The sequence below is a fragment of the Salmo trutta genome, chromosome 15 (assembly GCF_901001165.1).
Source record: "Salmo trutta chromosome 15, fSalTru1.1, whole genome shotgun sequence".
Classification (NCBI taxonomy): Eukaryota; Metazoa; Chordata; class Actinopteri; order Salmoniformes; family Salmonidae; genus Salmo; species Salmo trutta.
Genome location: NC_042971.1, coordinates 33,389,807 through 33,404,671, shown reverse-complemented (window position 1 = coordinate 33,404,671; position 14,865 = coordinate 33,389,807). Strand labels below are relative to the sequence as shown.

At 40.3% G+C, this 14,865-nt stretch overlaps 1 protein-coding gene across 1 annotated transcript in view; it reads right to left on the bottom strand.

Annotated features, from left to right (window-relative positions):
- Nucleotides 1-14,806, bottom strand: part of ncor1 (nuclear receptor corepressor 1) — a 117,644-nt gene extending 102,838 nt beyond the window's left edge. Inside the window, exons 1-2 of the mRNA XM_029691136.1 lie at nucleotides 14,669-14,806; nucleotides 2,680-2,871 (exon numbers count right to left, since the gene is read on the bottom strand). Of these exons, the coding sequence (XP_029546996.1) occupies nucleotides 2,680-2,790 (111 nt within the window). The 5' untranslated portion in view covers nucleotides 2,791-2,871; nucleotides 14,669-14,806. The remainder of the gene's footprint in view (nucleotides 1-2,679; nucleotides 2,872-14,668) is intronic.
- Between the last annotated feature and the right edge of the window lie 59 nt (nucleotides 14,807-14,865).

The window sequence follows — 14,865 nt, the reverse complement described above, 5'->3', positions numbered from 1 at the left end:
GTAATCCTTCTACCCCCCCCCCCCCCACCCTCCCCCCAAAAAAGATATAGATGTACTATTGTAAAGTGGTTGTTCCACTGGATATCATAAGGTGAATGCACCAATTTGTAAGTCGCTCTGGATAAGAGCGTCTGCTAAATGACGTAAATGTAAACAAGAATGGTGTTCATGGGAGGACACCACGGAAGAAGCCACTGCTGTCCAAAAAAAAACAACATTGCACCTGGATTTTCCACAGCACTACTGGCAAAATATCCTGTGGACAGATGAAACTACAGTTGAGTCGTTTGGAAGGAACACACAACACTATGTGTGGAGGAAAAAAGGGCACAGCACACCAACATCAAAACCTCATCCCAACTGTAAAGTATAGTGGAGGGAGCATCATGGTTTGGGGCTGCTTTGCTGCCTCAGGGCCTGGACAGCTTGCAATTGTCGACGGAAAAATGAATTCCCAAGTTTATCAAGACATTTTGCAGGAGAATGTTAGGCTCTGTCCGCCAATTGAAGCTCAACTGAAGTTGGGTGATGCAATAGGACAACGACCCAAAACACAAAAGTAAATCAACAGAATGGCTTCAACAGAAGAAAATACACCTTCTGGAATGGCCCAGTCCGAGTCCTGACCTCAACCCGATTGAGATGCTGTGGCATCACCTCAAGAGAGCAATTCACACCAGACACCCCAAGAATATTGCTGAACTGAAACAGTTTTGTAAAGAGGAATGGTCCAAAATTCCTCCTAACCGTTGTGCAGGTCTGATCCGCAAATGTTTACACGGTGTGTTCAATAAAGACATGAAAACATGTAATTCTTTGTGTGTTATTAGTTTAAGCAGACTGTTTGTCTATTGTTGTGACCTAGATGAAGATCAGATCAAATTTTATGACCAATTTATGCAGAAATCCAGGTATTTCCAAAAAGTTCACATGCTTTTTCTTGCCACTGTATATAGAGCGTGTGGGCTGAGCAGACATTTAACCCCAAAAAAACAAAGCAAGTCTTTGTACTTGAGGCGCTATGCCTTCTTAGGGCTTTTTAGCTCCGACTCCTCTCCTAATTTAACCACAACAAATGTTGATACATATATTGTACATACTTTTGAAGAAAGACTGCCACTTAAGTTCTGTGGTTGGTTTGTATTACCTTTTAAGTATAGAGCTGGTAGGGGTCTACTTGGGAAAAGTGGGTCCTCCAAGAGACAGAAAAGGCTGAGTGGATGCCTGACGCACACCTCAGAGAAGTGTCTGATGCCCTCCTAGTCACCACATCCCAATACCCCGGATATAGCCCCCTTCCATTCTCACTAATACATCTCAGATGTAATGACAAACAATTTCGGAATCTGTCCAGAACTCGTTCATTTTACCACAGGCTTACAAGGTTTTTTTTTTTTTTTTTTAAATAAAAAAATTTTATAAATCTACACTACTGTTCAAAAGTTTGGGGCACTTAGAAATGTCCTTGTTTTTGAAAGAAAAGCACATTTTTTGTCCATTTAAATAACATCTAATTGATCAAAAATACAGTGTAGACATTGTTAATGTTCTAAATTACTATTGTAGATGGAAACTGCTTATTTTTTATGGAATATCTACATAGGCGTACAGAGGCCCATTATCAGCAACCATCAATCCTGTGTTCCAATGGAACGTTGTGTTAGCTAATCCAATGATCAATTAGCCTTTTAAAATGATCAACTTGGATTAGCTAACACAACGTGCTTCTGGAACACAGGAGTGATGGTTGCTGATAATGGGCCTCTGTACGCATATGTAGATATTCCATAAAAACTTATTTTTTTTATGAGCCGTTTCCAGCTACAATAGTCATTTACAACATTAACAACGTCTACACTATATTTCTGATCAATTTGATGTTATATTAAATGGACAAAAAAAATATTTTCTTTCAAAAACAAGGACATATCTAAGTGACCCCAAACTTTTGAACAGTAGTGTACATTATAGTATAATTAAATACTTCCATCTCTCTCTCTCTCTCCCAAACCAAATCCCCCCCCCCAAGCCTACCACCACTCCACCTCCCACCCCCCAAAACCAAGCTTGTCCCACCCTCCCACCCTTACCCACAGTTTATCCCAACTTAGCTTCTATCTACCCATGCGTCCCATCAGTATGCACTTGCGACTACAGACATTCAAACCCCTCCTGGATCAACATCCCAGTTGCCTAAATAATAATAATAATAATAATAATAACAATAATAATAATAATCTTCAATAGCGCCCCTTGTGTGCACTTACAGTACTACATATACCCCAGGATGTACAGAAACGGTATGAAAGTCTGATTACCGCCCAACCCTAATAATAATAATAAATAAATAAATTATATATAGAATTACTTTCTCTCTCTTCATGCAAATTATGAACTATTACAAGGTTCCCCAACTGGCGGCCCGTGGGCTGAATTTGACACGCGGGCAATTTTTATTTGAGATAGTGTGTGTATATATATATACACACACGATCTCAAATAAAAATTGCCCGCGTGTCAAATTCAGCCCACGGGCCGCCAGTTGGGGAACCTTGTAATAGTTCATAATTTGCATGAAGAGAGAGAAAGTAATTATTGCTGGTAGTAGGTGTTAAGAAAAACATAGCAAAAGATACAGTGCGAGAGAGTTATGATGTTACTTCATGCACGGTTTCTTACCTGTTGGTGACGTGTGGTGCTGAAGGTGTACTGGACAGAGTGTGGTGGGTAGCGGCTCTGCTCGCTGCTGAAGCTCCCCTGGGTAGGGGGGTAGCCCGAGCTACTGGACATCCTGGCTCAGGGTTGAGCCGGGCGGGCTTTTGCTGCACTGATCAGGGGCTCAGGTTGAGCATGGCTGGAGACCCAAACCACCTGAGGAAGGACAGATGATGATTTCATATCCGTGTCCATCTTTCTCACACAAGGAAAGGAAGGACACCCCAGGTGAGTCAGCGCTTTTGAGGCATTGTGGCAGCTGCAATATTTCTGTCTGAAGGAAAAGCTGAGCTGCATCTCAACTCCAAATGGGGGAGGATGGATTATTGTGCACCATATTAGTAGTTTTGTCAGTGTCAGTCAGTAGATTGGTAATGGATTAGGTGAAGTATTATCGTTGACCAATATTAGTCTCCTCAGTCATACTCGGTTTCCCTCTGTTAAATCGTTGAAGCCACTCCCCCAAAAAATAAACATTTTATAAAAATAAAAAACAGAAATGCCTTGTTTACATAAGTATTCAGACCCCTTGCTATGAGACTCAAAATTGAGCTCAGGTGCATCCTATTTCATTGATTATCCTTGAGCTGTTTCTACAACTTGGAATCCACCTTTTACAAGTTTAATTGATTGGACATGATTTGGAAAGGCACACACACCTTTCTATTTTAAGGTCCCACATCATGGCAAAAACCATGCCATGATGTTAAAAGAATTGTCCGTAGAGCACTGAGACAGGATTGTGTCGAAGGCACAGATCTGGGGAAGGGTAACAACAAAGTCTGGAACCACCAAGTCTCTTCCTAGAGCTGGCCGCCCGGCCAAACTGAGCAATCAGAGAAGGGCCTTGGTCAGGGCCATGACCAAGAACCCGATGGTCCAAGCAGCGATTACAGCCACGGGCCTTATTGGGTATGACACTACAAGCTCGACACACCTGTATTTGGAGAGTTTCTCCCTTTCTTCTCTGCGGATCCTCTCAAGCTATGTCAGCTTGGATGGGGAGTGTTGCTGCACAGCTATTTTCAGGTCTCAAGAGATGTTCGATCAGGTTTAAGTCCAGGTTCTGGCTGGGCCACTCAAGGACATTCAGAGACATGTCCCGAAGCCAATCCTGTGTGGTCTTGACTGTGCTTAAGGTCGTTGTCCTGTTGGAAGGTGAACCATCGCCCCAGTGAGGTTCCGAGAGCCCTGGTGCAGGTTTTCATCAATGATCCCTGTTCCTTGCTCCATTCATCTGTGCCTCGATCGTGACTAGTCTCCCAGTCCCTGCCGCTGAAAAACATCCCCACAGCATGATTCTGCCACCACCATGCTTCACCGTAGGGAAAGTGCCAGGTTTCCTCCAGAAGTGATGCTTGGCATTCAGGCCAAAGAGTTCAATCTTGTTTTCACCAGACCAGAGAATCTTGTTTCTCATGGTCAGTCTCTTTAGGTGCCTTTTGGCAAACTCCAAGAGGGCTGTCATGTGCCTTTTACTGAGGAGGGGCTTCCGTCTGGCCACTCTACCATAAAAGGCCTCTGTCAGAGTGACCATTGTGTTCTAGGTTACGTCCCTGACCAAGGCCCTTCTCCCCCAACTGCTCAGTTTGGCCGGGTGGCCAGCTCTAGGAAGAGACTTGGTGGTTCCAAACTGCTTCCATTTAAGAATGACAGAAGCCACTGAGTTCTTGGGTACATTCAATGCTACATAAATGTTTTGGTACCCTTCCCCAGATCTTTGCCTCGGCACAATCCAGTCTCGGAGCTCTACGGATAATTCCTTCAACCTCATGGCTTGGTTTTTGATCTGATATCTACGGTCAACTGTGGGACCTTATATAGACAGGTGTGTGCCTTTCCAAATCATGTCCAATCAATTGAATTTACCACATGTGGACTCCAAGTTGTGGAAACATCTCAAAGACGATCAAACAGGATGCACTGGAGCTCAATTTCGAGTCCCATAGCAAAGGGTCTCAACTTATATCAATAAGGTATTTCTGTTATAAAACGTTGTCAGTGTAAAAACTTAAAACAACTAAAATCATAAAGTATGTATGTAGAATAGATAATGGACTGATGTAGAGTACCAGTCAAAGGTTTGGACACACCTACTCATTCTAGGGTTTCTTTATTTTTACTATTTTCTACATTGATATCAAGGATCTGGATAGATTCTGTATGGAAGGATGGTCTAAGACCCTCCCAATGTGTTCTACAATCTCATAAAACATTTAAGAAAAAAAGGCTCACTAGCAAGGTGAGGTCTTGAAAACAGGGGTACCAATCATTTTGACCCCCCATCTTTGAGACGAACAAAAAACGTGTTAAACGAAATCTATTCCTCTGAGAAATTGTATTAGCCTAGTATAAAATACATATTTTAAATTGGCATACAATATAGCTCAGTTTAAAATAAAGTCTATTTTGCTCATCTTTATCAAGGGTGCAAATTATTTTGGACCTGACTGTATATACTGTCTGCCAGAAATGTATGTATTCAATACTGTAAGTCGCTCTGGATAAGAGCGTCTGCTAAATGACTCAAATGTAAATGTAGTATGCAGCATAGATCAGCGGTTCCAACCTTTTCCATTCCGAGGACCACCAAATCATTGTCAAAAGCGTGAGGACCACCAGAGTCGCAGATTTTTTTTACATAAAATATCTTGACAGTCAAATTGAGAGTACATTTTTATCAGGGAATGTTACAGATTAAAACACCAACACCAGTAGAAATCCACTTTTCAAACAGAAAGACGATGACCAGATGTTACCCAATGCAACATCACAACTAGAGGTCGACCGATTAATCGGAATGGCCGATTTCAAGTTTTCATAACAAATCGGTCAACCGATTGTGGCCGATTTTTGTATTATTATTTTTTGTTTACACCTTTATTTAACTAGGCAGATCAGTTAAGAACACATTCTTATTTTCAATGATGGCCTAGGAACGGTGGGTTAACTGCCTTGCTCAGGGGCAGAATGACAGATTTTTACCTTGTCAGCTCGGGGATTCATTTTTGCAACCTTCCGGTTACTAGTCCAACGCTCTAACCACCTGCCTTACATTGCACTCCACAAGGAGCCTGCGTGGCAGGCTGACTACCTTTTACGCGAGGGCAGCAAGAAGCCAAGGTAAGTTGCTAGCTAGCATTAAACTTATCTTATGAAAAACAATCAATCTTAACATAATCACTAGTTAACTACACATGGTTGATGATATTACTAGTTTATCTAGCTTGTCCTGCGTTGCATATAATTGATGCGGTGCCTGTTAATTTCTCATCGAATCACTGCCTACTTCGCCAAATGGGTGATGATTTAGCAAGCGCATTCGCGAAAAAAGAACTGTCGTTGCACCAATGTGTACCTAACCATAAACATCAATGCCTTTCTTTAAAATCAATACACAAGTATACATTTTTAAACCTGCATATTTAGTTAATATTGCCTGCCAATGTGAATTTCTTTTAACTAGGGAAATTGTGTCACTTCTCTTGCGTTCCGTGCAAGCAGTCAGGGTATATACAGCAGTTTGGGCTGCCTGGCTCGTTGCGAACTGTGTGAAGTCCATTTATTCCTAACAAAGACCGTAATTAATTTGCCAAAATTGTACATAATTATGACATAACATTGAAGGTTGTACAATGTAACAGCAATATTTAGACTTAGGTATGCCACCCGTTAGATAAAATACGGAACTGTTCTGTATTTCACTGAAAGAAAAAAACGTTTTGTTTTCGAAATGATAGTTTCCAGATTCGACCATATTAATGACCAAAGGCTCGTATTTGTGTGTTATGTTATAATTAAGTCTATGATTTGATATTTAATAGAGCATTCTGACTGAGCGATGATAAGCAGCAGCACGCTCGTAAGCATTCATTCAAACAGCACTTTCGTGTGTTTGCCAGCAGCTCTTCGCTGTGCTTCAAGCATTGAGCTGTTTATGACTTCAAGTCTATCAACTCCCGAGATTAGGCTGGTGTAACCGATGTGAAATGGCTAGCTAGTTAGCGGGGTGCGCGCTAATAGTGTTTCAAACGTCACTCGCTCTGAGACTTGGAGTAGTTGTTCCCCTTGCTCTGCAAGGGCCGCGGCTTTTGTGGAGCGATGAGTAATGATGCTTCGAGGGTGGCTGTTGGCGATGTGTTCCTGGTTAGAGCGCAGGTAGGGGTGAGGAGAGGGACGGAAGCTATACTGTTACACTGACAATACTAAAGTAAAAAATATATAGTTCTGTGTATTGATTTTAAGAAAGGCATTGATGTTTATGGTTAGGTACAGTCGCGAAAAAAAATCACAATCGTTGCACAAATGCACTTTTGTTAAATCATCCCCCGTTTGGCGAAGTTGGCTGTCTTTGTTAGGAAGAAATAGTATTCACACAGTTCGCAGCGAGCTAGGCGGCCCAAACTGCTGCTTATACCCTGACTCTGTTGCAGAGGTGACACATTTTCCCTAGTTATAAGAAATTCATGTTAGCAGGAAATATTAACTAAATATGCAGGTTTAAAAATATATACTTGTGTATTAATTTTAAGAAAGACATTGATGTTTATGGTTAGGTACACGTTGGAGCAACGACAGTCCTTTTTCGCGAATGCGCACCGCATCGATTATATGCAACGCAGGACAGGCTAGATAAACTAGTAATATCAACCATGTGTAGTTAACTAGTGATTATGATGGATTGATTGTTTTTATAAAATAAGTTTAATGCTAGCTAGCAACTTACCTTGGCTTCTTACTGCATTCGCGTAACAGGCAGGCTCCTCGTGGAGTGCAATGTAAAGCAGGTGGTTAGAGCGTTGGACTAGTTAACCGGAAGGTTGCAAGATTGAATCCCCAAGCTGACAAGGTAAAAATCTGTCGTTCTGCCCCTGAACAAGGCAGTTAACCCACCGTTCCTAGGCAGTCATTGAAAATAAGAATGTGTTCTTAACTGACTTGCCTAGTTAAAAAATATATATAAAAAATACAAATATTCGGCAAATCGGTGGCCAAAAACACCGATTGTTATGAAAAATTTTAATTAGGGCCGATTTCATCAGCCATTACGATTAATCGGTCGACCTCTAATAAGAACATCCAATAGTCAAAGGTATATGAAATACAAATGGTATAGAGAGAAATAGTCCTATAATTCCTACAACCTAAAACTTCTTACCTGGGAATATTGAAGACTCATGTTAAAAGGAACCACCAGCTTTCATATGTTCTGAGCAAGGAACTTAAACGTTAGCTTTTTTACATGACACATATTGCACTTTTACTTTCTTCTCCAACACTTTGTTTTTGCATTATTTAAACCAAATTGAACATGTTTCATTGTTTATTTGAGGCTAAATTGATTTTATTGATGTATTATATTAACTTAAAATATGTTAATTCAGTATTGTTGTAATTGTCATTATTACAAATAAAATTTGGCCGATTTAATCAGTATCAACTTTTTTTGGTCCTCCAATAATCGGTACTGACGTTGAAAAATCATAAAAATCGGTCGACCTCTAATCACAACCACCATAAAAATACTGAATGAGTCTCTTCCACTTCCCTCATTCATATCAATAAGTCATCATTTTAGTAAAAGTATGATATATTTGGGCTTGAAATAACAAAACAAAACTCTGTCTCATGCAAATTTGTGCCAATGTCAGTCTTTACCTATGCAATGGCATGTAAATTACTTTTAGCCTATGTTTTTTTGTTTCAGGACTAGGTTTATTTGAATGGTACCGTACCACCCACCAGCATGGCATTGTTTATTATTCATAAACACAAGTTGTGACTGTGCTGAGCAAAATAATAGATCATCTTTGGATACAGCAAAGATGGTGTATAAATTAAGATAGGTAAATGGTCTGAGTGAACTTTGAAAATAATTTGTTGGTTCCGGTCTACTTAACGGGGTGGCTCTCCCATAGACACTAATGCAATAGCAGCTGGGGCTGGTCTACTTAGTTCATTGACCTTCTTCTGTCTCTGGCTCAATGGCTGGCTTAGCCATGGTGAAAATTAAAAGTGGTGCAAACTTATGTTTTTGCGCCTCCACTTTTTTTAACAGCAAAATTTCATCGTCCATTGGATAATTTCTCAAGTTTCACTTATTTTTGTGCTAGTCTAAAAATAAAAACGGTAGAATTGCGTGATACGATTGCATTTTAGATGTCGATTATGGCATGTGGAATGCAATTTATCTTACCATTTCTACCAGTTATGGTTTTCATATGCACATTTTCATTTCATTTATAACGTCTTTGTGACGCAAAATCATTGTAGAATTTTGATTAACAACATGACAAACCTAAAAAGTAACTTCTATTGCCAACTATGTAAAAATTACATACATAAAGCCAACAAATCTAAACATTGCATCCTGCAGGTGGAAAATATCCTGATAAAAATAGATATCCTATAAATCACATTGGCTATGCATGGCCTGTCTGCAACAAACTTGTAACAAATATTAACTTGGGTCCAGCCTGAAGCTGGTGCTAGCAAACTTCCAACAATTTACAAAATATTCTGGGCCATCAGAGTTTCCTGCGCCAGTGAGCTCGGAACAGACACAGCTGTAGGCTATTTGCACAAGGGATAACAAGTATTCAGGTAGGCCTATTTTATGAAGTTTCCACTGGATCAAAGCATGACGTTTTTCCCTTTCACGCTGAGTGGTTATCAAAATTGGGAGAGCTGGAAAGATTTTTTCAAATAGTTCCTTAATCTATTGTCATTCTCAATGGATGTAAAAACAGACTTAGTTTGCTTGCTGTTTGAGGAGAAGAAAACATTACTTTGAGAAGCTACACAGCTCAATAGTGGTTGTGCATTAAGCCAATCAGATCCCCAAATGTGCACATTTATATGCCTACATTTGCGCTCAGGCCAGGTAGCCTATAGGCCTACTTCTATGCGTAAATCAGGTGTGTCCTTACTCAACATTGACAGGAGCATTCCAAACAAAAAGACAAGGACTAAATTGAAAAAACACAAAAAGGCAATGAAATAAACAAAAACTTGTTTCACACAAGTGAAGCATAGGTTGTGCACTCTGCAAGCAGTGTCCAGTCTGACAATGAGAATGGTAAAAGACTAATAATAATAAATAATATTGAATATATTAACAGAAATTACCGTAACCAAACAAACATTGTGGATTAGAAATTATAGAAATTAACAGCAAATGTACTACAGTTGAAGTCGGAAGGTTACATACACTTAGGTTGGAATCATTAAAACTCGTTTTTCAACCACTCCACAGATTTCTTGTTAACGAACTATAGTTTTGGCAAGTCGGTTAGGACATCTACTTTGTACATGACACAAGTCATTTTTCCAACAATTGTTTAAAGACAGATTATTTCACTTAATCACAATTCCAGTAGGTCAGAAGTTTACATACACTAAGTTGACTGTGCCTTTAAAGAGCTTGAAAATTCCAGAAAATGATGTCATGGCTTTAGAAGCTTCTGATAGGCTAATTGACATAATTTGAGTCAATTGGAGGTGTACCTGTGGATGTATTTCAAGGCCTACCTTCAAACTCAGTGCCTCCAGACTACGGTTTGCAACTGCACATGGGGACAAAGATCATACTTTTTGGACAAATGTCCTCTGGTCTGATGAAACAAAAATAGAACTGTTTGGCCATAATGACCATCGTTATGTTTGGAGTAAAAAGGGGGAAGCTTGCAAGCCAAAGAACACCATCCCAACCGTGAAGCACGGGGGTGGCAGCATCATGTTGTGGGGGTGCTTTGCTGCAGGAGGGATTGGTGCACTTCACAAAATAGATGGCATCATGAGAGAGGGAAATTATGTGGATATATTGAAGCAACATCAAGACATCAGTCAGGAAGTTATAGCTTGGTCACAAATTGGTCTTCCAAATGGACAATGACCCCAAGCATACTTCCAAAGTTGCTGCAAAATGGCTTAAGGTCAACAAAGTCAAGGTATTGGAGTGGCCATCACAAAGCCCAAACCACAATCCTATAGAAAATGTGTGGGCAGAACTGAAAAAGCGTGTGCAAGAAAGGAGGCCTACAAACTTGACTCAGTTACACCAGCTCAATGGGCCAAAATTCATCCAACTTATTGTGGGAAGCTTGTGGAAGGCTACCCAAAACGTTTGACCCAAGTTAAACAATTTAAAGGCAATGCTACCAGAAGGATTACTTAATCCTATCCCAGGTATTCCTTAAAGAGGTGGGGTTTCAGGTGTCTCCGGAAGGTGGTGATTGACTCCGCTGTCCTGGCGTCGTGAGGGAGCTTGTTCCACCATTGGGGTGCCAGAGCAGCAAACAGTTTTGACTGGGCTGAGCGGGAACTGTGCTTCCGCAGAGGTAGGGAGGAGAGCAGGCCAGAGGTGGATGAACGCAGTGCCCTTCTTTGGGTGTAGGGACTGATCAGAGCCTGAAGGTACGGAGGTGCCATTCCCCTCACAGCTCCGTAGGCAAGCACCATGGTCTTGTAGCAGATGCGAGCTTAACCACACTACCTTTTCTTCTTGGACTGTGCCATCCCCGCGGCATCCGCAATGGATTAGTTCACTGAGATAGGAGCGAATAAAATAGGTGTCTTGTGTGCCATTAAAAATATTTGCTACTGCTCTACAAAAAAAATTACAACATGGTCAACCAATAGCCTGTCGGACAAACAATCGATTAATTGGGGTCAGCACTTTCATTAGCTAGCTAAGGTTAGCATGCTAGCTAGTTACACTGGCAGCTGGCAGTCAGTGCCCTATGTGTTTCTCTGCTACATGTGGAAATCACAACGTTCCCACACCCAATTTTTGAATAGGTATTAGCAGCCTGCGTCAATCTTCAATTTGTAACCTAAACAAGAATTTCCACTTCAGGACAGGAATTACTTGGAATAGGTGTGGCAACTTCTGAGGTGGGCCTTTAAAGGTTTATTATTAATATTATAAACAATATGCACTTATGTCAAATGTATTACAATACCAGTAATACTGCCAACTTACATTATTGTGAGAAGAAAGAAAATGCGAACAAAAATTTCACTGACCACCTGCAGTACCCCTGTGGACCACAGGTTGAAAATCACTGGCATAGACAAGCATCCATCAATGGCCTATATCTGTCTGGAAGGGCGGGTAGCAGTTTTGTAGGAGGCTGCTGCAAGGGTCGAGCCCAACGTAAGTATTAACAGAGGGGCTCTCTGGAGCAAACCTCATTGTGGAGGGCAAACTTCCTCGTCCAATAAAAAGAGCACACTACAAACAAAACATTTTGAACTGCAATGCTTTAATGTACACTACCGTTCAAAAGTTTGGGGTCAGTTAGAAATGTCCTTGGTTTTGAAAGAAAAGCTAATGTTCTTGTCCATTAAAATAACATAAAATTGATCTGAAATACAGTGTAGACATTGTTAATGGGCAAAAGAACAGACACTGGACAGGCCAGCATCCCGGAGTCGCCCCTTTACTGTTGAGACTGGTGTTTTGCGGGTACTATTTAATGAAGCTGCCAGTTGAGGACATGCGAGGTGTCTGTTTCTCAAACTAGACACTAATGTACTTGCTCAGTTGTGCACTGGGGCCTCCCACTCCTCTTTCTATTCTGGTTAGAGGCAGTTTGCACTGTTCTGTGAAGGGAGTAGTACACAGCATTGTACGAGAGCTTCAGTTTCTGGAATAGCCTTCATTTCTCAGAACAAGAATAGGCTGACGAGTTTCAGAAGAAAGTTCTTTGTTTCTGGACATTTTGTGCCTGTTATCGAACCCACAAATCCTGATGCTCCAAATACTCAATTTGTCTAAAGAAGGCCAGTTGTATTGCTTCTTTAATCAGCACAACAGTTTTCAGCTGTGCTAACATAATTGCAAAGGGGTTGTCTAATGATCAATTAGCCTTTTAAAATGAGAAACTTGGATTAGCTAACACAACGTGCCATTGGAACACAGGAGTGATGGTTGCTGATAATGGGCCTCTGAACGCCTATGTAGATATTCCATTAAAAAAATCTGCCATTTACAGCTACAATAGTCATTTAGAACATTAACAATGTTTACACTGTATTTCTGATAAATTTGATGTTATTTAAATCGACAAAAGTGTTTTTCTTTAAAAAACAAGGACATTTCTAAGTGACCCCAAACTTTTGAACGGTAGTGTAATTTAGAACAACTGCTTACTCCGAAGGTCCCCATCTTCCTTTTCAGAGTTACACTAATGCAGATGGCAGCCTGTACAGATTCAGTTTGAGAGGGAAAGTCTGAATGTTTATCTGATGCACACCCTGTCCTCTGAAATCTAGGATTTGTCAAAAACATCTGTTACACGGGTGTCATCCAGACAGACATGGCGAAGACAAGAATGACAAGGCACATTTTGTTGTCAGGATTAATCTGTCAGACAAATCCTGAACTGCTGTGCATCTCTAATGTCATGCTGCTTCCCTAAAAAAAAAAAAAGGTGATTCTTGAAGGGAACCAAATCGCCACAGTTGCTCTCCAAAGCTGCAGTTGCCTTTGAGCTTTTCCTTCAAATGCATAAACAATAAATTGGCATAAAATATCCTGCTCAAACACTGAATTCATACTTGAAATGACACACTACGTAGATTATGATGAAACAGGGAGCCTCAAATCCACCCCTCTCATGATTGTGAACCATCTCTGATACAACTTGGATATAGGCTACAGAAAACAAAATGCACTAGTGGCATGCACAAGGTAAGGTGGCAGCTTCCCCAGTGCGTTTTTGATGCTTGTTCTACATGCCCACAAGGATGGCACAATAATTATCTTCCATCAGGCTATGCCATCTTCCTGCCAAGAATTTAGCAACAGATAAAACCTAAGGCAATGTAACATCACAACCACCAATAAGAATATTGAATGAGTCTTCCACTTCCCTCATTCCTATCATTTTTTACATAAAATGTAACGATCAATAAAATAGTAAAACTGACAACCAATGAGGACATATTATAGGAGACGAAACAGGTCACGTGTGCACTTCATAAATAAACTGGATGATCTAAGTCTGCATCTTTAGGCCAGCTGACTTGGTTTACATTCTATTCAATACTGAGTCGCTCATCAATACAGAACATAATATCTAATACGACTCTTATTATCGTTTAGTACCAGTTTGTTGACAGACAGGACCAGATGTTGAATTGTAGTTGCAAGGAAAAAACGTATTGTTCAGGCTGAATAAATAACAAGTACTGATTGCAACAAACCACACTGAATATGATATTAGAGCAATGTATTGACTAAACATGGTGTCTCCGTGAAATATTCAAATAGTTACTTTTGGGTTTGTTGGTGATGCTGGTTATACAGATGTTTACAATAACTAGCTAGTTTGTAATCATGTTAGCGAGCTAACTTACATGGCATGACTGCCTAGCTAGCTAGTTTGCGCATAACGTTTACGTTACTAGCTAGAAATATAACCTTTACATCATCTCTGAAAATCAATGATTAACTACGATTGTCTAAAACGAAGGATCTAGTTAATATTCAACACAAGATTACACCTGCAAACATTAGTAGCAACTTGGCATAGGAAATGCTCGCTGCAGTCTAATGCTTCGTCTCTGCCTGGTGCTTTTTGCCTTGTTAGCTTACATGTTAGCTAGCTTGCAATATCGATAGCTTGTTGCTGAATTTAAGGATACGTGCGTTTCATTTTAGTTGAAATTAACGAATTAACGGTAGCCTTCATTTGGCATAAATATGTAAATGCAGCATACTTGAACCCGTTATAAAGTACATAAAAACATCACATACCGTAAAACGACATTATGTTGTTGGCTACAATATTTCACCTATGAATTCTCAACCAAGCCGCCATCTTGCAAAGGGTAATTCGCACCCTCTAGTACAGTACGCTAAAGTGGCAGCTAAGCGTAACCCAAAGTTCTGCTATATTTTCAAAACATGTAACTTCTGTGCACATATAAAGAGATATGTACTCACCTCACATTCGGAAAAATACCCTGTAAGAAGTGAAATGGGGTCTTATAGGGCAGATGCTTGTAAATCCGCTGTTGACAGACTGTGGAAGAGTGTTGTAGACAGAAGGCTGCACCACAGAGTTTGGCTGCACCACATTTGATTTGTCTAGTATCGATGTCCTGGCAGGATTGTGTAAATTCTTAAATTTTAAAAAATAC